The 25,684-nt window shown below is 38.9% G+C and overlaps 1 protein-coding gene across 6 annotated transcripts in view; it reads right to left on the bottom strand.

Annotated features, from left to right (window-relative positions):
- The window catches only part of inpp4b (inositol polyphosphate-4-phosphatase type II B), a 268,417-nt gene that overhangs the window by 21,924 nt on the left and 220,809 nt on the right, over window positions 1-25,684 (bottom strand). For all 6 annotated transcript variants that reach the window (XM_047365702.1, XM_047365701.1, XM_047365700.1 and 3 more), the window contains 7 exons: window positions 23,487-23,625; window positions 9,130-9,302; window positions 8,754-8,877; window positions 8,188-8,314; window positions 5,338-5,478; window positions 3,764-3,861; window positions 3,035-3,147 (listed from right to left, as the gene is read on the bottom strand). In XM_047365702.1, the coding sequence (XP_047221658.1) occupies window positions 3,035-3,147; window positions 3,764-3,861; window positions 5,338-5,478; window positions 8,188-8,314; window positions 8,754-8,877; window positions 9,130-9,302; window positions 23,487-23,625 (915 nt within the window). The remainder of the gene's footprint in view (window positions 1-3,034; window positions 3,148-3,763; window positions 3,862-5,337; window positions 5,479-8,187; window positions 8,315-8,753; window positions 8,878-9,129; window positions 9,303-23,486; window positions 23,626-25,684) is intronic.

The raw sequence follows: 25,684 nt of genomic DNA, 5'->3' as shown, positions 1-25,684 counted from the left end.
CATTATTTTCCATAATGTAATGATGAAAATTTAACATTCATATATTTTAGATTCATTGCACACTAACTGAAATATTTCAGGTCTTTTATTGTCTTAATACGGATGATTTTGGCATGCAGCTCATGAAAACCCAAAATTCCTATCTCACAAAATTAGCATATCATTAAAAGGGTCTCTAAATGAGCTATGAACCTAATCATCTGAATCAACGAGTTAACTCTAAACACCTGCAAAAGATTCCTGAGGCCTTTAAGACTCCCAGCCTGGTTCATCACTCAAAACCCCAATCATGGGTAAGACTGCCGACCTGACTGCTGTCCAGAAGGCCACTATTGACACCCTCAAGCAAGAGGGTAAGACACAGAAAGAAATTTCTGAACGAATAGGCTGTTCCCAGAGTGCTGTATCAAGGCACCTCAGTGGGAAGTCTGTGGGAAGGAAAAAATGTGGCAGAAAACGCTGCACAACGAGAAGAGGTGACCGGACCCTGAGGAAGATTGTGGAGAAGGGCCGATTCCAGACCTTGGGGGACCTGCGGAAGCAGTGGACTGAGTCTGGAGTAGAAACATCCAGAGCCACCGTGCACAGGCGTGTGCAGGAAATGGGCTACAGGTGCCGCATTCCCCAGGTCAAGCCACTTTTGAACCAGAAACAGCGGCAGAAGCGCCTGACCTGGGCTACAGAGAAGCAGCACTGGACTGTTGCTCAGTGGTCAAAAGTACTTTTTTCGGATGAAAGCAAATTCTGCATGTCATTCGAAAATCAAGGTGCCAGAGTCTGGAGGAAGACTGGGGAGAAGGAAATGCCAAAATGCCAGAAGTCCAGTGTCAAGTACCCACAGTCAGTGATGGTCTGGGGTGCCGTGTCAGCTGCTGGTGTTGGTCCACTGTGTTTTATCAAGGGCAGGATCAATGCAGCTAGCTATCAGGAGATTTTGGAGCACTTCATGCTTCCATCTGCTAAAAAGCTTTATGGAGATGAAGATTTCATTTTTCAGCATGACCTGGCACCTGCTCACAGTGCCAAAACCACTGGTAAATGGTTTACTGACCATGGTATCACTGTGCTCAATTGGCCTGCCAACTCTCCTGACCTGAACCCCATAGAGAATCTGTGGGATATCGTGAAGAGAACGTTGAGAGACTCAAGACCCAACACTCTGGATGAGCTAAAGGCCGCTATCGAAGCATCCTGGGCCTCCATAAGACCTCAGCAGTGCCACAGGCTGATTGCCTCCATGCCATGCCGCATTGAAGCAGTCATTTCTGCCAAAGGATTCCCAACCAAGTATTGAGTGCATAACTGTACATGATTATTTGAAGGTTGACGTTTTTTGTATAAAAACACTTTTCTTTTATTGGTCGGATGAAATATGCTAATTTTGTGAGATAGGAATTTTGGGTTTTCATGAGCTGTATGCCAAAATCATCCGTATTAAGGCAATAAAAGACCTGAAATATTTCAGTTAGTGTGCAATGAATCTAAAATATATGAATGTTAAATTTTCATCATGACATTATGGAAAATAATGAACTTTATCACAATATGCTAATATTTTGAGAAGGACCTGTATATATGTGGAGCAACCCTTGGTGAAGAAATCTGGCCCCGATACTTCTGCTTTGTTTCTTGCATATAAAACATAGAAGAGATACCACATTGTCAGTATTTATTGGACAAAAAAGAAGTAAATCTGTCTGAATTTATCAGTCTCTCACACTGTAGTGAATTTCCATTGTTATTTCTGTTCACTGAGGTGTGTAGATGTGTTTCTTCATAGCTCTCTTAAGGTCTCATCACAGCATTACAGTCAACTTAAGTTCATTGACTGGGAAATTGCAAAACCTTCATTAGTCCCTTCTTCTGTCATTCTGTTGTAGATTTTCTTGTGTGTTTGGAAGCGTTGTTCTGCTCATGACTCAGTTTAGGCCAGGCTACAGCTTTTGGACTATGACTCTGGAACCCTTTATTTGGACAGTGGTTTATTCAGATGCAACTTTTTGCGAAGTCGTACTGCCTTTTTAACAAATCATACTTGTATTTTTCTAATTGTTGTATCATGACCTTTAACATTTAACATACTACCTTAGGCATTTGGAATCTGAGATGGAGCATCTTGGGAAGATTGGTAGCCGTTTTCCACTGGTGAATAACCCTTTTCTCTGTAAAATGATGGACATTAAATTGTCTCTATAATGACTTTTTAGCCCCTTCCACATTGATGGGAGCAACAGTTTCTTCTTTAAGTTCATCGCTGATGTCTTTTCACCTTGGCATTGTGTTAACCAACACCATAAGGCTCCAGATGAGCAAACTGCTATAACTATTGCTTTTATAAAGCTGTTCACACCTAAACATGATTAGTTAATGAAGTGTACATGATTAGCAGCAGCTGGGTGCTACTTTCCCCCCATTATTCCAATGGAAGCAACAAGGTGTACTTTACATCTAGATACATTAAACCCCCCCCAAAAAAAATAGAGTGTACTTCTCTTATTGGCATAGCCTTTGTTCCACTCTTTGTAAATATGTCTCAAAATGTAAAGACTGAACATGATCAAAAGGTTATCAAGAGGACAAAGCCAACTGACTATCAACCAGTCAAAGTAATATTTGTGAAAAAGCACTGACACCGTGAGACTGAGAAACTGAGAGGTAACATTGCCAACGGAGCATTTACAGCAGGCTGCAGCCTGTGCTTCTCACTGACAGAGTGCACGTTCACACAAAATAACTTCAATGACTTGAATATATCATAAGCACTATAAGGACACACTCAACAGTCCACTAGCATAAGGTAAATGCAGTTATATAATGAAGGTCAGGATCCATACAGTTTTGTCTTTCAAAGTCAATCAATCCTGCTCTGACTGCTAATTATCTTTGGCTCAGTGCCCTTTTAAAAGCAAAGCAGGGAATACATTAAGTGTAGCATGATCAGGTTTGTATTTTTGCCAAAAAAAACAGAACCTGTCATATGGTTGAGAGAACTTTTCCTTGACAGCGAGAGAAGGTTTCATTAATACCCACTCACAGTTCCAGCAACCCACAATATTTCCACATTCTTCCTCTTCTTTGTGACAACGTTATGTCCCAGCATTTCAAGTAATTCCTTTATGTCAGTTTGTGTCTGAAAACATGGTAGACCTGTTTGAAGGAAAACAAAACAAACTGTTAAAGTTGTGAAGGCTGATAGAAATGCTGAAATCCAATTCACATCATATGTTTTAGTCACTTCAGAGCAGCGGTTCCCAAACTTTGGAGTTTCTTAATCGTTGTACAACAGTGACAGAGACTTCTGACCCAATTATGCTGGTTAAATTGTACAAACTTTGTCTTTAAGTCAGTTAAACAACAGATTAATAAGAACATAACAGCCTTATATAGCACTATGCAAAGTCTAAACATTTGTGCCCGCTGTTTTCAGTCTCTTGTAGTAATTCTGTCAAAAATATATGTTTAGAAGTGATTTTTAAATGTTATTTGATCACGGGAGATCATCTCAAGATCCCAGCGTTGGTGTTTCACAAACCACAGTTTGGTCCCTTACCCCAACTTTGGGATTCACTGCTTTGAGGAATATTCACATTCAAACATGTACCTAGAAATGGTTGTAGCATATCTTCTGTACCATTTTTAAAAGCTGTTTAATTGCAGCAGATTGACTTGGAACCTGCACTGAGTGTGAGTTTTTATTTATTTATTTGTGGTGCAGTTGCTCTAAGCTAAAGAAATGTAGCAAAATAAACACATTGTCACTTACATTCTAGCGGGACCTTTTCGCTTACTGTTTTATAATAGGCTTCTAAAATCTCAAAGTTCTTCTGGTTTATTCTTTCTTGTAGAGAGATGTCTCCGAACCTGTGAGCACCACAAGAAAAAATTATGACAGAGTACAAGTTCTTCTGTTAGAAATGGGGTTCTGTGGAGATGTTGGGAAGAGACAATATCTAACTTGCAGCAGAAAAGTGTCTGACAGACTTCGATTGAAAGCGATTGTTATTCCCCAGAGGAAGGAGCTGATGGCCAGGGAAAGTGGGGGCAGCTCTAAAGAGGATTTCTCCGACTCTAAAAGAAATCTAGTCTGAAAATGTTCATAGTGGTAATGCAAACGCTCTTTTATTAACTTTTAAACCACCATGTTTTTGCTTTAGAAAGTTAATTACATAAAGGTATTTTACACTTACTACTGTATTTACAGTTATTTACAGAGAATACTGTCATGGTAAATGATCCATAACAAAAACCTTCAATGTGAAAATCATATCTGGTAACAGTAACCGACACAAAACTAAGGCAGTGCAAGATTAAATAAAATAGTGTTCACCTGAAATATAAGTAAACCAACGTTTGACAAAAATATGGTTTTCAAACTACAAATAATTTCTGTCCTACGTCTCCACTGTTTAAAGCTCTTTTACGGTGATTCCAGAGAACGTTCCAGCGTAACCAACGATTTCTCTGGTTGTAAAGAGCATAGAATTACACAGTCCAGCCCGCCCCCCACCGATTGCTGCACCCTGTTGGTTAGCTGGCTGAAAGAAGGCTTCTTCAAGTTAACCTTATTAGAAAAATCTGGAAATATTTCTAGTTGCAAGAAAAATTAAAACTTCTGATAGTTTTGGTTTGGAAACTGAAGTAGCACCACCCATCTCTCTTATTTAACTAGGTGGTGGGGGCCTTATGATGATGGAAGAGTGAGGAAAAATGCTAATTAACCAATATGATCATTGCAATATTCAACAAAGATAATGCAAATGTTTTTTTCTGTAACACTAAGTTCCACAATGGATATCTATCAACAAGCACCGTTGTCTAACATTGTCTTCTTTACAACTAGTCATCAAGGTCTTTGAAAAGAAGCCATTAAACTGCATTCATGTTAACCCCTGTGACGTTTTTCAGTCGGTAGATATGTTTTGTTCTTGGCCATCCTTTGACAAGCTGTCAGTTTGCTCCTCAAGGGTAAATGGAAACTTCAGAAAGTTCTGTTCTGCAGATAAGATACTGACTGCTTGTCACCTCCCCATGGAATCCCATTGAAAACAACTGAAGGCTTTCCTTTAAATATTAAATTAAGTTAAACTCAATTTACATTGAGAAAAAAAATGACAACCTTAATCTGCTTGATTTTTTAAGGATTGTAATTAAAACATTTATGAAATCAAGACAAATTATTATCAGCAATAAATATAAATGTAATTCTCTGGCTAAAAAGTCTAGGAAGATGCTTGTAAAACGTCTGACACAGACTACACCAGTTTGCAAATTGATCAAAGGAGTGTATGTGTTTATAGGAGCAAGCTCTTCAGGATGAACAAAGAGTAGCAGCAGTACCTCTCAGCTATAGTTTGTTGCTCATTGATGCCCACGTTAAACAGCAAAGGGAATACTCGCAGAGGCTTGCCCTCCTTGATCTCCTCTGGCAAGGTCTGAAAAATCACTTGTGGTAATGGCACTTCGACAGTATAGTGGTCTCTAAATACAGTGAGAGAGAGAAAAAAGGTCATTTAGAAGAAATTCAATATGTCCTGCAGTTCTGCTGAACATAATACCTTCAGGATGTTGTAAATGTGACACCTGAGTAAGGTTTGGCAAGCTCTGAAGCAAAATTGATGGTGTTTGTGCATGAGAGATAGAGACATAAGTGCTATTGTGTTAAACCGCCTTCAGCACTTTGAATACTCAGAAAAACAGATATACAGGGAAGGAGTGAATTCTCTCATATGTGGGTTAGAGTTCACTTAATTTCAATGTCAAAGGTACTTCCTCATTACTTCCAGTATCCAGGTGCTGAGTTGCTTTTTTCCAATTGCAGCTAGCAAGCAGATTTTCTTGGCCTAAACAGCTCATATGTTAAGGTTGTATAACTTTCTATTCAACAGTTTCTTTTATTTTTACCTGTTACCCTATGAACTCTATATTAACATAAACATGTGAACAGAGTTATAATCTGTTATTAAGATCAAATAATCACTTATTTGCAGAATTCCCAGTAGGAATTACTGGAAAGCTCTTGTTCTAGAAAGATAAAAAAGTAGGATAAATTTACTTAATCTATTTATCACATTAAATGTTGGTCCAATATTTCTGTTTCTTCATACGTCTTTGCCTTTTCTTCCTCACAGGAAGATAAAAACAGTAACAATTATAATAAAATAAAAATAAATAAATATAATAATAAAAATATACTATAAATATAATAATACAAGATGAAGTATACCTAAAAATAACCCTGACTCTGTCAGGTATATTTCTCGCTTTGGTTATTTGTAATTTAACAATAAATCTGATTTTAATACTTTTACAACCAAGCCAAGCCAACTTTATTTATAAAGAACTTTAAAAACAGCAGGCACTGACAAACGTGCAGAACAAAAAGAACGATTAAAATAAATTAATAAAACAAATAAAATGTTTAAAAGTAGAAACAAAATCCAAATAAAAGTAGCAACAAGAAAATATGAGAGACACGAAGAAGATGAAAATAATATAACATACACCAGGTCAAGATCCAAAGAGAAGAGGTGGGTCTTAAGTAGATTTTGCTACCAAGATAATTTACACATAATTCAAAGGTTAAAAAACACTCAGGGAAGTGGAAACAATGCAGTTTATGGAAACCACTGAGTGCAGCTGCAGTCTGACTGCACAAATGTTTTCTTTAACTCCCAACCATTAACGGGCATTAACGTTAATGCCGAGGAGAGGGAAATAGCTGCATTTGAACGTGCAGAGTTGGAGCAGTTTAACCTCTTAAGAGGAAAGCACATGATATGTGAAGACAAGTGAAACTTACTACATGGGTTCATGTATAGCAGGCTTGACATATAGCAGACTGTTGACGTATACGTTGTTGGGAGGAACATCTTGATATTTGATTGTACAATCAGACTAGGCTCCCCAAAGTGAACATTTAAAACCCCTCCAAGGGTGCTGGTTGCATTTAGACATTTTGTCTGACTTCCTTCTCCTCACTGGATAAATCACCAAACAAATAATCTCCTTATGAGCTCAAATTCAAGCTGGCAGACTATCCTATCACTACTTCGGTCTTGAGGGATCATTATGTCATGCATTGATGTCCGAGTTAGGGATTAAAACATTACTTTTTTACTTTTCAATAACTTTCGGCTGCATTCTTAACTGCCATGTGCTTGCTTTTTTTTTTTTTTTTTTGCATATTTCTCAATTCAAGTGACGGAAATTAATAAATCTATTTTGAGCTACAACCCAGAACACAACTGAGAAGAATAACTGTAAAAAATATGATATATGCCCGTTAAAATACAGCAAAGCTGAGCAAAGAGATTAAAAAAATCATTAAACAGACACAAAGGGGTAGCTGGAGGGAGATGCAAACAATACATAATTATGCTTTAATTTTTTTATATATATATTCTTAAGACTTTAGCTCATGAAAAATTGATGAAGGAACATAAACTAGTTCATGTTTGGACAGTAAATCTAGTTCATAACTGTCAAACAATGAACTTTGAACATGAACTAGTCATGTCTTCAGCTGTGGGAAGTGATCTTTGCCATATTTCTTGTTAAAACATGACTGTTGCCCAATGCTCGATGCCCAACCCCACTAGGGTGGGCATCGAGAATCAGTTGGAACTAACATTCCGATTCTCCCGGAATCTTTCAAATTTTTAAATTCCTAGTTTCGATACCTAGTCTGTCGACGGGAAGAATCGAAAGCGTGGCTTAACTTTAATAAAAGAAATTATCAGTCAGCTGCAACACTTGCAATAGGATCATGTCATGTGATGGAGGTTGCATGACCAACATCATTAAACACCTCCAGATTCATAGTGTAGAAGTAACACAGTGTCCCGTTCATGACGCTCTGCGCCGGTCTTCCGTCCTGTAGCTCAGACACTCCAGCACCGCACTTCAGTCAGAATCAGGCAAGTTTAACAATAAAATACATATTATACTCTATTTCGTGCAGTAAGAGATCTGGTTAGCTGGCTCATTTAACCATGTAAACTTTTTTGACCTTGCCTCTTAAAAGAATTGTAATTGAGAATTGCTAGGAATCAGAATTGAAACCAGGAATCTATGTCAGTAGCGGAATCGTTCAAATTCAAACGATGCCCAACCCTAGCCACCAGCAATTTTTTGTTATGCCATAATCAGAAAAAGAGGCTGGACATGGCAGGTTACAAGGAGTCTCACCGGCGGCCACAAACTGAAGGTTGCAGCTCCCTGAGGTCATCTGTTTTGGCCTCTGTAATCTTGAACATGACTTTCTGCAGGTCAGAGATTCCAACCTCCATGTCCTCAAGCATCCCGATCTCTTCACCTTTGACAGGTAGGCAAAACAAAACATCCACATTGATTTTATCTCTGCTCCTCACATACTGTTTTCTCCATTCACTTAGTAGGTAAAAAAACATTAATAAAAATTATTAATTGTTCAAACTGCAATCAATTGAAATCATCCATATTTATAAACACCTGTTTTTATTCCACTTTCTAAGCTTATTTTTTATGACTTTTAATGCTTCACCAGGAAGGAGCTGTATGAAACAGAAAGAAGCCTTTGTGATAACAGCATTGTGCCAAAACTAACAACCCACTGAGTCTTATTCTTAAACGTGGTTTAACTTGCCACAGCCTTATCACTCATTAGCTAATTCAGAAAAAAAAATTGAAACTAAACCTCTTTGTACAGGGTTGTTTCAAAGCAAATAAAAACAACCTCTGTTCGGTTTTGTGTTAAGATGCTGTGATTTACTCACTGTAAGTACTCAGTAAGCTCTCAAACTGAGCCACCAGGCCAACAAGGTGGAGCTGCCTCAGGAAGTCTTTGTCCTGCAAGCCTGCGTATAACCTCATCACAAAGCCACATGCCAATGCTGCCAGCTGTTGATGTGTAAGAACAACAGGTTTAGGAGTTGCTTTGACAATTTCCAGGTCAAACAATGTGAAGGGTGTCGCTGATGTGAACAGAGAGGTCTGAGCTGCAGACAAACAGCTCAGATATTTATTAAATGATTTTTAAGAAATCATGAAACAAAAGCCAATGAGGGGAAAAAAACTTTGACAAACACATTAAAGTACTGAATGTAATCACATTCACTACAGGATTTTTATTGTATCAGAGCAGCCACCTACTGCCTGACTGAAGACTATGTCTCTCCTCTGCTGCAGGTTGAAGCCTTGAGGTATGCTGCATGCTGCCTCCTGCAGGAGGACAAAGGTCATTGCTCTCTTTGCTTTCTCCACCACCTCCAACACACACTCCTTTAATCTGGTCACCAGTGGAGTCAGCTGCTCTCGCCATTCACCTGCAGTGAAAAATAGATTGGATCAAAACAGAAATATAAACCTTAAGAAGAGGTTCAGAAAGAGTATAAGACACACTTTAATAGAATGTGATGTTTGAAAATAGGTGGGGACCATTTAAATGTGGCTAGATGGTGGCAAATTTAGAGAACTCCTTCAATCAGTGTTTCAGTACTTTACTGTGAGGCACTGAAACAACTACTGCGTGGATGTAACATGTTCAAGTTAGCTTGTAAGAACTCTCACTGCCATTAAAATGAGTCAGGGGTGTCAAACTGGTAATTTGAATTAAAGCTGCAGCGACAGTTTACCCTGTTCAAGCAAAATGCTGAACCAAATTTCCAGACAGTTTGAGATAAATTTAATACAGTGTTGGGACCCACAGCCATGAGTTACAACAGGATATGCGGTACGGACTTTTCTGGAACTTTCAAAATAAATTGCATTAACCTACTTCCGGCACAACTTGGGAATTGGGGGTAACAGCAAACTTCCCATGATGCCACTGTCCACATAAAAGCCCCACTTCCCCCACAAGTCTTTCTCTTCCACTGTTCCTCTTCGCGGGACCGGGATCGGAGAGACAGCGCGCTAATGTCTCTTTGCTGGCAAACAGACATAAACTCTTCAAACTGGATCCAAGGATGTCATACGATCATCGGCCATATGCACTAAGATAAGCACAAATGAATCACTGTCTGTGTATCCAGTAGATTCATTCATGAACGGGAATTAAGGTATATGCCTGGCTTGACTTTCTCTCTGAGGCCTGTGGAAGCCAACGGTGTTCCAGAGAAGTCCTTGCAGAGACGCGGTCTCCCAGTCTGGAAGGAAGACTGCAGAGACCGCATCACCGTGGTAACGTGCAGTTTGGTCGGCCCGACTGAGCGGCCGCCCAGTCACTGTTCCGGAGGTTAGCTGGAAGCTAACCCTTTGTTCACAGTGGACCTTTCTTCAAAAGTCGTCGTTGCCCGGACAACTCCTCCTCAACATAATTCAAACGAGGTTAGGGTTTGGGCAGAGAGATAGAAGTGATTTAGAATGAAATAATCTAAACGTTTTTCCATTTTTTGAAATTTGGTTTTGTTTGTGTGTTGAAGTCAGCAACTTTGTGCTAGCGGACCATCTGCAGCACACGTGTTCAGTTTTGTGTTCTGTGTTTGTATGTTTTTAAAGTTAAGACAAACTTTATTTAAAGGGTGATTTTAAACAGAAGATTGATCATAACGCGCCGTCCGTGCTTATGCATTTTAACCCTTTTATTGATGGTATTTTTAAAGGTGTATGTTTGATTCTGGTGCTAAGTTATCAGCTTCTTTGTTAGCTTCAACTGCTAACAGGTAAGGACACGTGCTTGCTGCCAAATAATATTTACCCAGAAAGGTTTAGTTTTCAATTTTTGTTGTCCGATGAGCTAACCCCTCCCTCCTACTTCCATATGTTTAAAGGGATTGCTCAATCCAGCTCTCCATCCAACGGGTCCGGACTTCCCTAAACCTGAACGGTCTTACTAAGCAGGTTTACTGAAGGTTCTGTTTAAGCTGGTGTCGGGAAATGACTCGCCTAGCAAAGCCTCGATGACCCGTCCCCCCCTTGTCTTGTGTCATGATGTATGTTTGGATGGGTTGTACTGGAATTCTAATTTCCTCTCGGGGATCAATAAAGTATCTTTGAATTGAATTGAAATCAGATTCTTAATCTTGAGGCACAGTCCTAAGGCAAACAGGTTGATCTTTTTTAATGCAGTCGATCAGTTGGGCTGTGTCTCTGTTCCTTTTCCATCTGAGCTTCTTTTCTCCGTCCGATCTTGTTCACTGGTCTTCTGCGAGGAGACAACCGCAGTTCCCTCCTTCAGCATTGCTTTTATGGTGCTTGATGCTTTCACCAGTCAGCCCCTTATTAGGCTTCTCAGTTATTGCGCAACCTATTCAGCTCAGCTTCTTGGTTATTGGTCAATACTTTAGTCATGGTCACTGTGACCTACTGACGCTGTTTTTCGACCTTGGAGATGCCGGTAATAGCCACGCAGCTGGCTGTAGTCGCATCCTCCCTTCCTCCTGTTAGCCTTCAAAAGATTCGCTGTCAGCATGCAGCTGCTCTCGTCACTCCTTGTCATCCTACAGTTCTTGCCCTAATCTGCTCAGTTTTAAACTTTACACAGTAATTACACATTTCATTCTTCAGCTTTCAGCATTTACCTTAAAACACAGTTGCAAAACCATCACTTCATTCTTTTTATTCATGCTTCATAAATAATTAACGTTATATCTCTTTCATATATAGCTGATTGAGAATGTCAAACCTTAATGTTTTTTTACTCTAATCCTCAGTTCTTAATCACATTTCAATCATACATCTTTTAACTTGTTAATCAAAGATTAGTAATTTCATTTAATACATGTGGAAGAATGTAAAATCATCATACATCATTTCTTTGGATATACTTGTTTATATTTTTTGCAAAAGATAAGACAGATAACATGTGGCAGATAATATGTGGCTCCACACAGGCCTCTCCAGTCTCTCAGCTCCAGAATATGAGAACATGCTTGTTTCACTCCCCACTGCTTCAACTGTGTATTTTAATAATTATTGCATGGATTACACATAAGGATATAAAGATATTTATTGTAACTTTTATGGAGTTAACTGTGAGCAGTTACTAAATGTTGCATGGATTACATGGAAAGATCTCACCTTATTTTGACACAATCCGGAAAATAATGTGTCCCTAACATCATTTTACTAAACTTGATAACTGAGTAAACACCATTAAGCCCCATTTCTCCAGAAAGATTTGGCTCTTTTCCAAAATATTCCCTTAAATATTTTACCATTCCCTTAATAATATTTCTTTAAATATTATTTTAATAAATAAAGGCAGCTAATGAAACACCGTTGAGAATTAGTCATCCAGAAGGTTGGTTTTATTCAGCAGATCATTCTTAAAACATTATTTTATTAAAATAATATTTTATCTGATCTTGCATTGTGAATGGTTGTCTAAACGTTGCTGATTATTTCCTAAGTTGGTTCCAAGACTAACTTAACTTCATTTCCAGATTCTTCAAGATAATCCTTGGTTCTCAAACATAAACATTGTATGGTAATGTTGCATCACTCTTTTGGTCATGATTTTCAATCATCTTTAATCAACTTGTTTATATTGTACATACCCCATTAGTCTTCATTATTCTTTAATTCTGCTTGGTAGTTTAGTTGGATTATTTTAGCATAGTAAAGAGTTTGTTGATTGAAATATGTTTGACTTTGAGTTGACTTATTTTTGTTAATAAATTCTTGTATTTTAAGAAATTGTGTGAATTCTTTCCATGTGTACAGAGTTTATGCTGTTCAATAATGTCAGAGCTTGGCTCATCCTTTTGATTACCATCGCCTTACTGGGCTGGTATTCACAGGATAACCCTTAATAGACCCAAATATTATTTGATTAAATAAATTATTAATATTAAATAATATTTTCAGATTCATAATCACAACACATTTTTAAGGTGTACAAAGTCCTTGCAATTTTAGTAATATAATTTTATTGTAAAATTAGGTCCATATTTCTGATATTTAATTAAAAAAGAGGTGGCAAGTGTGAACATTTTAAACCTGGCACCAGATAACACTCTTACCACCCATCACATGTTGATGTACACTTGGAAAGGCAGTGTTTGCAAAATGTGGTCCTCAGGGCATACACCTGTGCATATTTCCTTACTTCAATTTTGAAGGGCAATTAACAGGCTTCTGTAGAACTTGATGACAAGTTGGCAAAGTTACTTGAGGTAATTTGTTTCTTTGAAGTAAACGTACAGGTCCTTCTCAAAATATTAGCATATTGTGATAAAGTTCATTATTTTCCATAATGTAATGATGAAAATTTAACATTCATATATTTTAGATTCATTGCACACTAACGGAAATATTTCAGGTCTTTTATTGTCTTAATACGGATGATTTTGGCATACAGCTCATGAAAACCCAAAATTCCTATCTCACAAAATTAGCATATCATTAAAAGGGTCTCTAAACGAGCTATGAACCTAATCATCTGAATCAACGAGTTAACTCTAAACACCTGCAAAAGATTCCTGAGGCCTTTAAAACTCCCAGCCTGGTTCATCACTCAAAACCCCAATCATGGGTAACACTGCCTACCTGACTGCTGTCCAGAAGGCCACTATTGACACCCTCAAGCAAGAGGGTAAGACACAAAAAGAAATTTCTGAACGAATAGGCTGTTCCCAGAGTGCTGTATCAAGGCACCTCAGTGGGAAGTCTGTGGGAAGGAAAAAGTGTGGCAGAAAACGCTGAACAACGAGAAGAGGTGACCGGACCCTGAGGAAGATTGTGGAGAAGGGCCGATTCCAGACCTTGGGGGACCTGCGGAAGCAGTGGACTGAGTCTGGAGTAGAAACATCCAGAGCCACCGTGCACAGGCGTGTGCAGGAAATGGGCTACAGGTGCCGCATTCCCCAGGTCAAGCCACTTTTGAACCAGAAACAGTGGCAGAAGCGCCTGACCTGGGCTACAGTAATGGTCTGGGGTGCCGTGTCAGCTGCTGGTGTTGGTCCACTGTGTTTTATCAAGGGCAGGGTCAATGCAGCTAGCTATCAGGAGATTTTGGAGCACTTCATGCTTCCATCTGCTGAAAAGCTTTATGGAGATGAAGATTTCATTTTTCAGCACGACCTGGCACCTGCTCACAGTGCCAAAACCACTGGTGAATGGTTTACTGACCATGGTATCACTGTGCTCAATTGGCCTGCCAACTCTCCTGACCTGAACCCCATAGAGAATCTGTGGGATATTGTGAAGAGAACGTTGAGAGACTCAAGACCCAACACTCTGGATGAGCTAAAGGCCGCTATCGAAGCATCCTGGGCCTCCATAAGACCTCAGCAGTGCCACAGGCTGATTGCCTCCATGCCACGCCGCATTGAAGCAGTCATTTCTGCCAAAGGATTCCCGACCAAGTATTGAGTGTATAACTGTACATGATTATTTGAAGGTTGACTTTTTTTGTATTAAAAACACTTTTCTTTTATTGGTCGGATGAAATATGCTAATTTTGTGAGATAGGAATTTTGGGTTTTCATGAGCTGTATGCCAAAATCATCCGTATTAAGACAATAAAAGACCTGAAATCTTTCAGTTAGTGTGCAATGAATCTAAAATATATGAATGTTAAATTTTCATCATGACATTATGGAAAATAATAAACTTTATCACAATATGCTAATATTTTGAGAAGGACCAGTATGTAAACACTGTATGAACTGTGAAAACGATTATAACATAAACATAATAACCTCTTTCTAAATATTTCTTACACTTATTTTTCACCTTAAAAAGAGTTTAATACACATTAATAAAAGTAGCTGTATTACTTCGGTTTTAAGTTCCATATTCAATTTAGGGAAGTATTCCACAACTCAGGTGGGAGAATCTGTCAACTAGACAACTGTTAGTCAAACAAGCCGCAGACCTGACTTATATGGCAGAGTGGCACAGAGAAAATGTTTTTATAAGATAGCCATCAACAGTCCCTTTTGCAGATTGCCACAAGCCATGTAAGGGACAAATTAAGCTTGATGAGGAAAGTGATCTGGTTTGATGAGACCAACATTGCACTTTTGTCCTACATTTTAAATACTACATTTGACAGAAAACTAACAATGCACATCACCCTGAACATCCTTTGAAACATGGTGGTGGCAGCATTAGGCTGCAGGGATGCCTGTGTTCAGCAGGGACAGGTAGAGTTAGGCTTCATGGGAAGACAGATGGAAAAAAATTCAGGGCAATCCTGGAAAAAAACTGGAACAGACCCAAGATTGGGGAAAGGTTCACCTTGAAGCTGGAACAACTCTAAACATACAGCTAGAACCACAGTTTCCATCAAAGCATCAGCTTGTGTCAAAATCCCCCAGTAAAGGTCCAGACCAAAAAATAACTAGGGAATCTGTAGCAAGAATTTAAAATTGCTGTTTAAAGATGCTCTTCATCTAGCCTGATGGAGAATGAGCAATTTTGCAAAGAAGATGCACAGAGATGGTAGAACTGCAAGATAACAAACTTACAGCTACAATCACAAACATAAAGGTGATACTACAAAGTAATGGCTTAGGAGGGAATTTATATGTACACCACACTTTCCAGATGTAATATCTTAAACTCATTAGACTTACACTACAGACCAAAAGTTTGGACACACCTTCTCATTCAAAGAGTATTCTATATTTTCATGACTATGAATATTGTAGCTTCACACTGAAGGCATCAAAACTATGAATTAACACACGTGGAATAATATACTGAACAAAAAAGTGTGAAACAACTGAAAATATGTCTTATATTCTAGGTTCTTCAAAGTAGCCACCTTTTGCTTTGATTACTGCTCCACACACTCTTGGCATTCTGTTGATGAGTTTCAAGAGGTAGTCACCTGAAATGGTTTTCACTTCACAAGTGTGCCCTGTCAGGTTTAATAAGTGGGATCTCAAGGCTTATAAATGGGGTTGGGGCCATCAGTTGTGTTGTGCAGGAGGTGGATACAGTACACAGCTGATAGTCCTACTGAATAGATTAGTTATAATTTGTATTATGGCAAGAAAAACGCAGCTAAGTAAAGAAAAACGAGTGGCCATCATTACTTTAAGAAATGAAGGTCAGTCAGTCCGAACAATTGGAAAAACTTTGAAAGTGTCTCCAAGTGCCGTCGCAAAAACCATCAAGCGCTACAAAGAAACTGGCTCACATGAGGACCACCCCAGGAAAGGAAGACCAAGAGTCACCTCTGCTGCGGACGATAAGTTCATCCGAGTCACTCAGAAATCGCAGGTTAACAGCAGCTCAGATTAGAGAACAGGTCAATGCCACACAGAGTTCTAGCAGCAGACACATCTCTAGAACAACTGTTAAGAGGAGACTGTGTGAATAAGGGCTTCATGGTAAAATAGCTGCTAGGAAACCACTGCTGAGGACAGGCAACAAGCAGAAGAGACTTGTTTGGGCTAAAGAACACAAGGAATGGACATTAGACCAGTGGAAATCTGTGCTTTGGTCTAATGAGTCCAAGTTTGAGATCTTTGGTTCCAACCACTGTGTCTTTGTGCGACGCAGAAGAGGTGAACGGATGGACTCTACATGTCTGGTTCCCACCGTGAAGCATGGAGGAGGAGGTGTGATGGTGTGGAGTGCTTTGCTGGTGACACAGTTGGGGATTTATTCAAAATTGAAGGCATACTGAACCAGCATAGCTACCACAGCATCTTGCCGTGGCATGCTATTCCATCCGGTTTGCGTTTTCTTGGACCATAATTTATTTTTCAACAGGACAATGACCCCAAACACACCTCCAGGCTGTGCAAGGGCTATTTGACCAAGAAGGAGAGTGATGGGGTGCTGCACCAGATGACCTGGCCTCCACAGTCACTGGACCTGAACCCAATCGAGATGGTTTGGGGTGAGCTGGACCACAGAGTGAAGGCAAAAGGGCCAACAAGTGCTAAGCATCTCTGGGAATTCCTTCAAGACTGTTGGAAAACCATTTCAGGTGACGACCTCTTGAAGCTCATCAACAGAATGCCAAGAGTGTGTGGAGCAGTAATCAAAGCAAAAGGTGGCTACTTTGAAGAACCTAGAATATAAGACATATTTTCAGTTGTTTCACACTTTTTGTTCAGTATATAATTCCATATGTGTTAATTCATAGTTTTGATGCCTTCAGTGTGAAGCTACAATATTCATAGTCATGAAAATAAAGAAAACTCTTTGAATGAGAAGGTGTGTCCAAACGTTTGGTCTGTACTGTATATATTCTCCTTCAAATGTTTTTTTTCCCTTGACTTTATAATTAAGCATTGCTGTAGGTTGGTGAGTCACAAACATTCCCAATGAAATACACGGTTGGAACACGGTTGGTTTGTGGTTGGAACAGTCAAAGGATGTAACACTCTAATTTTATCTTGCCTTTCCTTTCCCCTTGTGCATCATACACCCAACCCTTGAAATATCACAGAAGGCAAAGTAATAATTTCTTTAACATTTTTATGGAATATTTGAATTACACACTAAATAATGTAGAATATACAGAAATCTATTATGTTTCAATGCCAATAATACAGAGTTACACCTGAGATTTATTAGTAATTTGGCTAAGATTTGATTTTTTAGTAAAAACATATTGTTTAACTTTTTGAATCTTAGAATAATCTGTTGGACAATTTGTTTGCTGAATATTCGACCATTTGCACATTGCTGGACGTCACTATGCTGTTCAGCGTCATCGGCCATTTTGTACCCCAGGATAGTCTGCTACTACAAATCCCAGCGGGCACTGCGGCTGATAGGACGGGGGCGTCGCAGCTCTGATGTCACAATGGGCTATATAACATACTCTGAGACCGCCCCCATGGCTTTTTCAGCTTGGAACCGAGACGCGGTTACCTTGCAACTGAAGCATCATTATGGAGAAGAAATCCCACATGGACTTTCATTCATTCTCCCCCGTTGGTCAACGAGAAGAAATTCATGAAAGACGTTTCTGGAATAGGAAGGCCAGAAATTTCACTTTATTGAAGATGTGAGTTTAACACGTAACAGAAGAAAAAACCCCACGGAGGGTTCAAGGAGACGAAATCGCCACCCTTGTTTTTGTTCCAGTCGACTGTTGACGGTCCATCATATCGTTCCTTTTCGCCAAGGAGGCCAGAGGATGAAACTGACCGCTCTCCTGAGTTATCCACGGACGCGTGGAAACATTTCCCCCTCCTTCTCTCCCTCTGCTCAGAGTAGACAACAGCCAAGTAATCCTGTTTTATTTTCATTTTCTTTTTTAGAAATAGCTTGGGCAGGATAGAGTAGGATTTTAGGGCGACTTAGAATCGCCACTTATAGTCTAATGTGTTCGAGGTGTATTTGCATGCCAAGTGTTATTGAATTTTGATGATCGCTGGACTCTGAAGTTGCCGAGCTTCGCAAGTTGTGCTTTACTGTGTGAACCCCTGAGCGCAGGTGCTCTGTATAGCTGAGCTGCTATAATAACCTTATGGTGAAAATCAACCATTTTCTTTGTCTTCAACTTCATATTTTATTGGTTTCCGCCAAAGGTTTTATAACTCTTTGTGTGCGCTGAGCTTGCAATGTTGGGGGAAGTTTTACGACCCTTGACGCCTGGTGGGGGAAGTTACACTCAAAGCTTCGCTTAGCATAATATTCCTCTTGTATTTTGCCATAACTGTCATAACTGCTGGTTTGATTTCATCCACACTCACGGCTGTTTTATTGTGTTTAGTTACATTTTTTTTTTTTACCCTTCTGTGTAGAACTTTGCATGTTTGATTAGGTGGAGATTATTGTATAGGAAAAGCGAGGTGTATCAGGCTGTTGATTTACATTCACATAGATAAAGAGAAGGCGTTTGTGTTTATTTTGTGCAAGAGTGATTTGTCAGTCAAAATAAAGTCAAAGTTCCACACGTTTCGACAGAAACAATTGATTACACAGTGACATCTAGTAATAGTTATCAATTATTACTGAGAATTTAATAATTGTAATTATCAAGGGCTTTGAGCCACCATTACAACACCAGAGGACATCTCTGGTTTCGATTCATAAATTATGATTTTAAATATTAATTCTTGATAAGTATTAATTAATCAATAATCATAATTCCAACAAATCTATTGTTGACCAGTGGAATAAGAGTTTAATACAAATGAATGTAATAAGAATGTGCATTCTATTGTTAGAGAGAGCTGTGTATAAATGACAAACATCAACCGAATTAAAAATGAAGTCTTTTATATATTATGAAATACGTAAAACCGGCAGAGAAGCACAAAGCATTTCATCTTTTCAGACGTTTATAAGAGGTCTATTTGGCAACCAACAGGGGGTGGTGTTGGATAGGCATCCTCCAGCATGCTGTACTCTGTTCACTCTCCACATAATATAAAATGCATGGACAAACACAGATGCAGAGTAAGATTCCCAGCTTGTAAAGTCCATCAGATTGAGCCCAGCCTCGTCAGAGAAACAAAGTTTTATCTCAGTCTAAAAATGCTGCCAACTGGCTGAGCGAAGAAAAGGAAGAGGTGGACAGATAATTCCAACTATGATCTGCTCACAAATACATCTGTCCAAACATCCACCTTCTCCTCCTCCAGCTCTTTAGCATAAAAACTCCAGAAATCACCCAAGTGGGCCAGAAGTTAAAGCCTGTGTCATAATTCCATTCACGTTTAGAGTTTGGTAAGCAGATGACCACTTGCTCTGAGGCAGTTTAGCATCTTAATCAAGGTGCTCTGGCCTTGCTCTTTGCACACATGCACGAAAATAATAAAAACACACAAGCAATTCTATAGAAGCAGTATACTGCTACTTTTAATTCTTAACAACTAAGCAATCAGTGTTAATTTCATGTTCATTGTTGTACCATAGGAGTAAAGTAATTTCAATACTCTTGAATGTTCTGTACAAATTGTAGTATTAATAATCAAGCTGACTGACTTTATTTAGGAGTTCCAATTCCTGCCTTTTTAAATTTCTTTTTAAATGCTAACTTCAAAACCCAAGTTGACTCAACTCTCTGGGATATGAAGAAATTACAATTGGTTAACACAACTTACTACAGTAAGTTTATCTTTTACAAACTCACACATTTTATTTCAAAATCTAAAACTTGCCACATTTCTTTGAGTTAAAGAGTGGAAGTTAGCAGACATAACTAAATGGGGCTGCAATGTTTTACAGTGTAGAGCGACCTAAATGAAGAGATTCTCCAAAGGTGCTGGTGCTGCCCTCAGTGCCAGCCGGCGGCGGAAACTGTGTGTGCCTGTCTCTGAACACAAGCTTCAGAAAATACTTCATAGGACCTGGATGAAGACCATGGTCAACAGGTCTGCATAAACTGTGCAGATTGACTGATTGATTCACGGATAAATGGGCAGATGGACAAACAGACATTGATTGATTTTCAAGTGATGGATGGATACCTCATTTTTTTACTTATTTAGACCTGGAAAATACCAAGAGAACAAGGATTCCAGAACAAAGTAATTCTATTTTCAAAGCAGATAGATGATTCCTCGAGGACATGAGCTATTGCTGTCATGATCTGTGTGATTAGTGATCCTATCTGTTAGTGCTCTCTCTGAACAGAGGAACTCTGCTGGGAGGCGTGGTGGAGCTATGGCAGGACACACCTGTTCGGAATTCTTCTGATCAGGTTGCTGGGGATTTAAGGAGCTGTAGGACAATCATTCTTCACCTGATGGACTACCTATGTGGTAGAATCAAGCATGCTGAGTTCTTTGAACTTTTGCGCTAGGTTTTGGTGACTAAGTGTCTTAGAATTAGAAAGTACCAGTTTTGTTTTTTACCTTCGTACTCCTTGTGTCTCCAGGTGACTTTATTTTTTGATTCCCCTAGCCAAGCCCGGACTACCTCTGCAAACCCTCTGTGACGGTTCCCCTTTGGAATCTCATCCGGACCACGGTTGTCTGCAGCAAGTCTCGTTTCCCTCCAGATCTTCCCAGCCTGCTCGCTCTCCACCAATCACTCTCCGCAGCATCCGTTCCTCATTCAGCCTCACTAACCCATTTGGGTAACAGGAGCTGAACTTCAAGGCTCTTGAAAGGATCTCCAGTTTGAGTCCGCCACCCGGATCACTCAGTTGCCCCCTTCTCTGCTGTACCACGTTGCCAACCTCATATAAGCCTCCATTTTCGTTATTTTCATCGCAATGATCCATTCTCATCCCCTCCTAACTCCATCTCTCCTCTCCGGACCCACCCAGCCAGTGTTGCGACCCACCGTGTGTGTGTGTGCGTGTGTGCGTGCATGCTTGCGTGCGTTTTTATATATAGACAAATCACCGACAGAAAGACTAAAAAATACAATTTTTATGTGTAAATCCCAGTGAGTTTTCACCAGTTATTAGTGGATACCTCGTTTAATGTTCATACAGGCAGAAAAAAAATTACAAAAGGGCCACTGAATAGTTTGAACTCTACCTGCTCTCTGGGAATGTGTTCAAAAACTTCAAGACCATTGCTGTTGTCTCCAGGAGGAACAAACCAAAAATAGATGACTTCAAGAGGAAAATCCCCAGGCAACTTCTGAGCAACTGGAAGTTTAGGAGGTAGGTTTTATCACAAAGACATTGAAATACAGCAGCGTGCACGTCAGGCCTGCAAGAATAAATGCAACAGCTCCTCATTGGAAGATCTGCAGTGTTATGAGGTTCCTATGAAAAAGACAATAGGCTGCTGGGAGAAAAAAAAACAACTTTCTGGATGAATCAGACCAAAATAGAACTGAAGATCTAAGAAGAATTGCTATGTTTGGACACTGAGAATATGGTTTCATCTGTGGGAGCCTTCGCTGTTGCTTTTGAAGTTAAGCCACATTGTCACCACTCTGAACTACCAGGGAAGGTGGTCATATTGTGGCTTAGTGGGAACTTTAGTCCTAGGGCAGAAAAACAGAAAGCTGTACTACATGTCAAAGTGTCTTTTTCCCTAAGTTAAAAACCAAACTGCTTACAGGGGAATGGATGTGTGAGTGTGCATAGGTGAATGTGACGTATAGCGTAATCGTGCTTTGAGTTGATCTATGAAATAAGTGGACTAGTGTACAGTAACCAAAGAAGCGTGGTATACGTTCTGTGAATTTACCATTTGGCATATTTACCACGCATGTGTGAAGTAGTGCTCAGAGGTTCTTGCTGGGTTTGCAATGCCGGCTAATGTTGCACATTGATGCAAGAAAAAGTCAGCTCAAGAGAGTGAATCATAAGATTAAATGGGACTTAAGGAGGAGATCCTCTTTACATCCACAACACAACCACTCATAAAAAAGGCCAAATATCATCATATTTTGGAGCCTGAAAGTATACAAATCTTGAAAGTATATAGCAAAAATTATCGTCAGCTTTAAATTTTTTTTCTAAGCTGATAAGTAATTTTCAAACACAAACAATTTTCTGAAGACCACTTTTGGACTCGCACCCTCTCAAACCTCTATATGCATAAATATTTGAGGATGATGACGTAGAGTATGAGTTCCTGTATGCAACTGCATCACAGTTTACAGCTGTAAACAGAAAATAGATTGTTATCTTGACAAAAAATACTTTTTTACTGGACATTTGTCAAATTGTATTATTGGCAATGCAAAAATAGATGTACTGAAAATTTGTCAAATCGATGTGTGGTCACAATGAAAAAGTAGATGGAGAGAGCACTTATTTTCCCCTAAGATTCTGCAGAAAATGTGGAAGACAGATTTTCTCCTCAACAACCCAAAGCTGAGGGATGAGGGAAAAACTGTTTATGCCATGGCTAGGCCAGATAGCTCATACAGGGAGTCAGAAGCAAGACCATCAAGGTGCCTGCAAGTGTTGTTTACGAACATAAATATTTCCAGGTAAGAAAATGTATTCCTTTGGCATGGTTTTACTAATTATATTTACTCTGTAAGTATGAAAAGTTTGATGTCCAAAAATCATAGTCACTATCTGCTCCAAACATTTCCCTGTTAGTTTATCCATGATAACTATCTGCAGCAACAGATAATTTTTTCTTGGTGTCTGAGCCAAATGAATGAAAGCGTGTCTGATTGCATGTCATTATATTAACTTCTTTTCCAACCATCACATGTGTGGCATTAGCTTGACGTAAAATGGAGTGGGCTCATCACAGAGTGGAGTGTTTTTAAATTCCTGGGTGGGGTACCTGTTTGATAAGTCCTTAAGCTACTGCACTCAGACAACATTACTCCTGACTTGAACCTCCTCACTGGACAAATTACAATGTAATCTTCTCTTTATGAACTGAAATTTGATCCGGAGCCTTTGCAGTTGCTACCTTTGTCTTTGTTGGATATTGTGTTATGCATTCATGGCTGGAATTAGCATCCTAAAAATAACATCATTATTGGCAACTGCATTCTTGACCGCTTTGGGTTCACTTATTTGTTCTTGTTAGCGTATTTCTCAATTTCAGACATAAAGAAGAATACAATTACAATGTGTTGTAAGCCTGAACACAACTAAATAGGAAAACCTGTAAAAACATATATATTTTCAGTTTAACCTTTTACACATACAATAACAGTTTTCAATTCAAAACTGGAGGCATGTAAGTAAAACAGTGTTAAACGTATTTTACCTGGGTTGTGTGAGGTGATGACATCAGCCAGCTGTTGCTCAGGGGCCGGCTCTTGCTTGCTGTTGTCATCTTCTAGGAGTTTATCCACCATGGCGATCACACAGTTGAGACATTTGGCCACGTTGGCCCACACCCTGTCCTGAGGAGGAGAGAACATGACGAATCAGGTCAGACCAGCTTCACTAATTCCACTTGTCTGAGGTAGCAAGATGGAAGGAAGCCAAGGCAAAAAAAAAAAAAAAAAAAAAAAAAGAAACTTTGTATTCACACGATCAAAAGGAAAGTGCTGTATGGATTAAGCTCAAAGCATTTGCTTTGTTTCTTGCATTCCTTTTTTATTCTGAGTTTCAGTTTCTCAGTGATGAACTGAAGCTTATTTCTGTATGTGTGTATGCAAATCAGTGTGTTTTCTAGAATTTCTTAACTTAAAAACAGATTCAACTTATTTGAATGCCAAGACATTATTTAATCACGGTTTCTGCTGTCAGTGTGGCAGGAGCTGTTTCCACAAACCAACGAAGTATGCATGCTTGCGGCTGTCGTCTTCTATTCACTTGAGAAGCTGGCTTAGTTTTAATGGTAAGGATACATTATAATAATCCTTCGCATTCAGTTTTTCACAATAAAATATTCTAATTCCTGTGGAAATAATGACCACTAAAATAAAATGTCTAACGTGTAATCTAATTTTGCATGTAACTGAGATGATGACATCTGTTTAAAAAATAACAGCTCCTTTCTCTACTGACAATTTGTCTATGCTTTCAATCAGAAGTATTGAGGAATTTACATCATTTTGTTCATTAAATGTAGTTGACTGTAAAATATCAATGGGTTAGTTATAATGTAACAATATTTTGTTAGATTCTATAGCATTGTGTTAAAGTTTTATACCACCCTTATGTCAGGTGGTCACAAAATGTTTTGTATCTGTTTTTAAAAAGTGATCTTGATTTGGTTATTTTTATGGAAACTTCTGCAGATACCCCAGAGTGAACTGGAGAGTTTTACTCAGGAAAAGGACTTCAACGTTTGACTTTTGTACTAAAATAAAACCTCTTCTGAAAATGGTGATGGAGAGGAGGAGAAATATGTGAAAAGCAACCAAAGACCAAGAAACATTTTCCTTGAGCCCTGAAGAACTGTTGATCAAGACAACTCTAAAAGTTTCCAGGATAATCTGGCTGCTTGGAAGCAAAATATAAGAAGTTAGGAATGACTCAAACCCTTAGCTGCTGTGGGACATACAGACTGCTTTCCTTTACACTGATATTTTTCCTACTTCTCTCCACTATTGGATTATTTGCAGTTTCTGCTGCTATTCACGTTTAGTTTTCTGTGTGTGTTTTTGCATAAAATGTACACCTGGTCGGGTGTTCTGTGTTTGGTTGCATCTTTGCTGGATAGTCATTGACTTAGCTGTTGCTACCAATTACTCTATGTATTCTGTTAATATTTCTTATTGAAGGTACATTTGGCCCAGCGTTTCCGAGTTTAGATGTGTCCCTTTTCTGGCTTAAGCCATTGATAGAGGCACAGCTGAACTCTCTTGGTTTTTCCCTTCCTGTACCCAGTACTTCTGGCCCAGTTCTTCTTTGTTTGGCTTCATTTTCCTGAATGAAGCCATTGACAAAGTTATTGCTGCCATTATTCCTGTGTAGTACTTTTTGGTTTTCTTTTAAATAGAAAGGTCTCCTGGCCCAGTGCTTTTTTGTTAAGCAGTGTCTCTTTTATTACCTGCGTCAGTGGACTGGGTGTGGTTGGCTGGTTTTGCCTACTCTCACCACATGCTTGCTCAGGAGGAAGGCTTGTCTTAAAGTAAATGGCTTGATCCAATCTGCTGGGCTTCATGGAAATATAATTTTTTATCATGTTGCATTAAATGATCGACTGAATTTGACCGTGCTGTGTTATAATTTAACCTAAACTGACTGTATATTTTGATTCTATTTGAATTAATTGGAATTATCTGAATTGAATGTTGAGTTAATTGGACTCAATGTAATTAGATTTGACTTGGATGTGCTTGTCTTACAAAGTGCCTTGAGATGATATCTGATGTTAACTGGGGACATCTAAATAAAACAAACTGAATTTTAATTGAATTAATTTATTTCTGATACATTATGTTTGTCATTTTCACCCTTGTCTCCTACAATAATTGATTATTTTCAAGATATATTTAATGTTATTCACAT

This window comes from Girardinichthys multiradiatus, chromosome 5 (assembly GCF_021462225.1).
Source record: "Girardinichthys multiradiatus isolate DD_20200921_A chromosome 5, DD_fGirMul_XY1, whole genome shotgun sequence".
Lineage (NCBI taxonomy): Eukaryota > Metazoa > Chordata > Actinopteri > Cyprinodontiformes > Goodeidae > Girardinichthys > Girardinichthys multiradiatus.
This window is presented reverse-complemented; position numbering and strand designations above follow the sequence as displayed.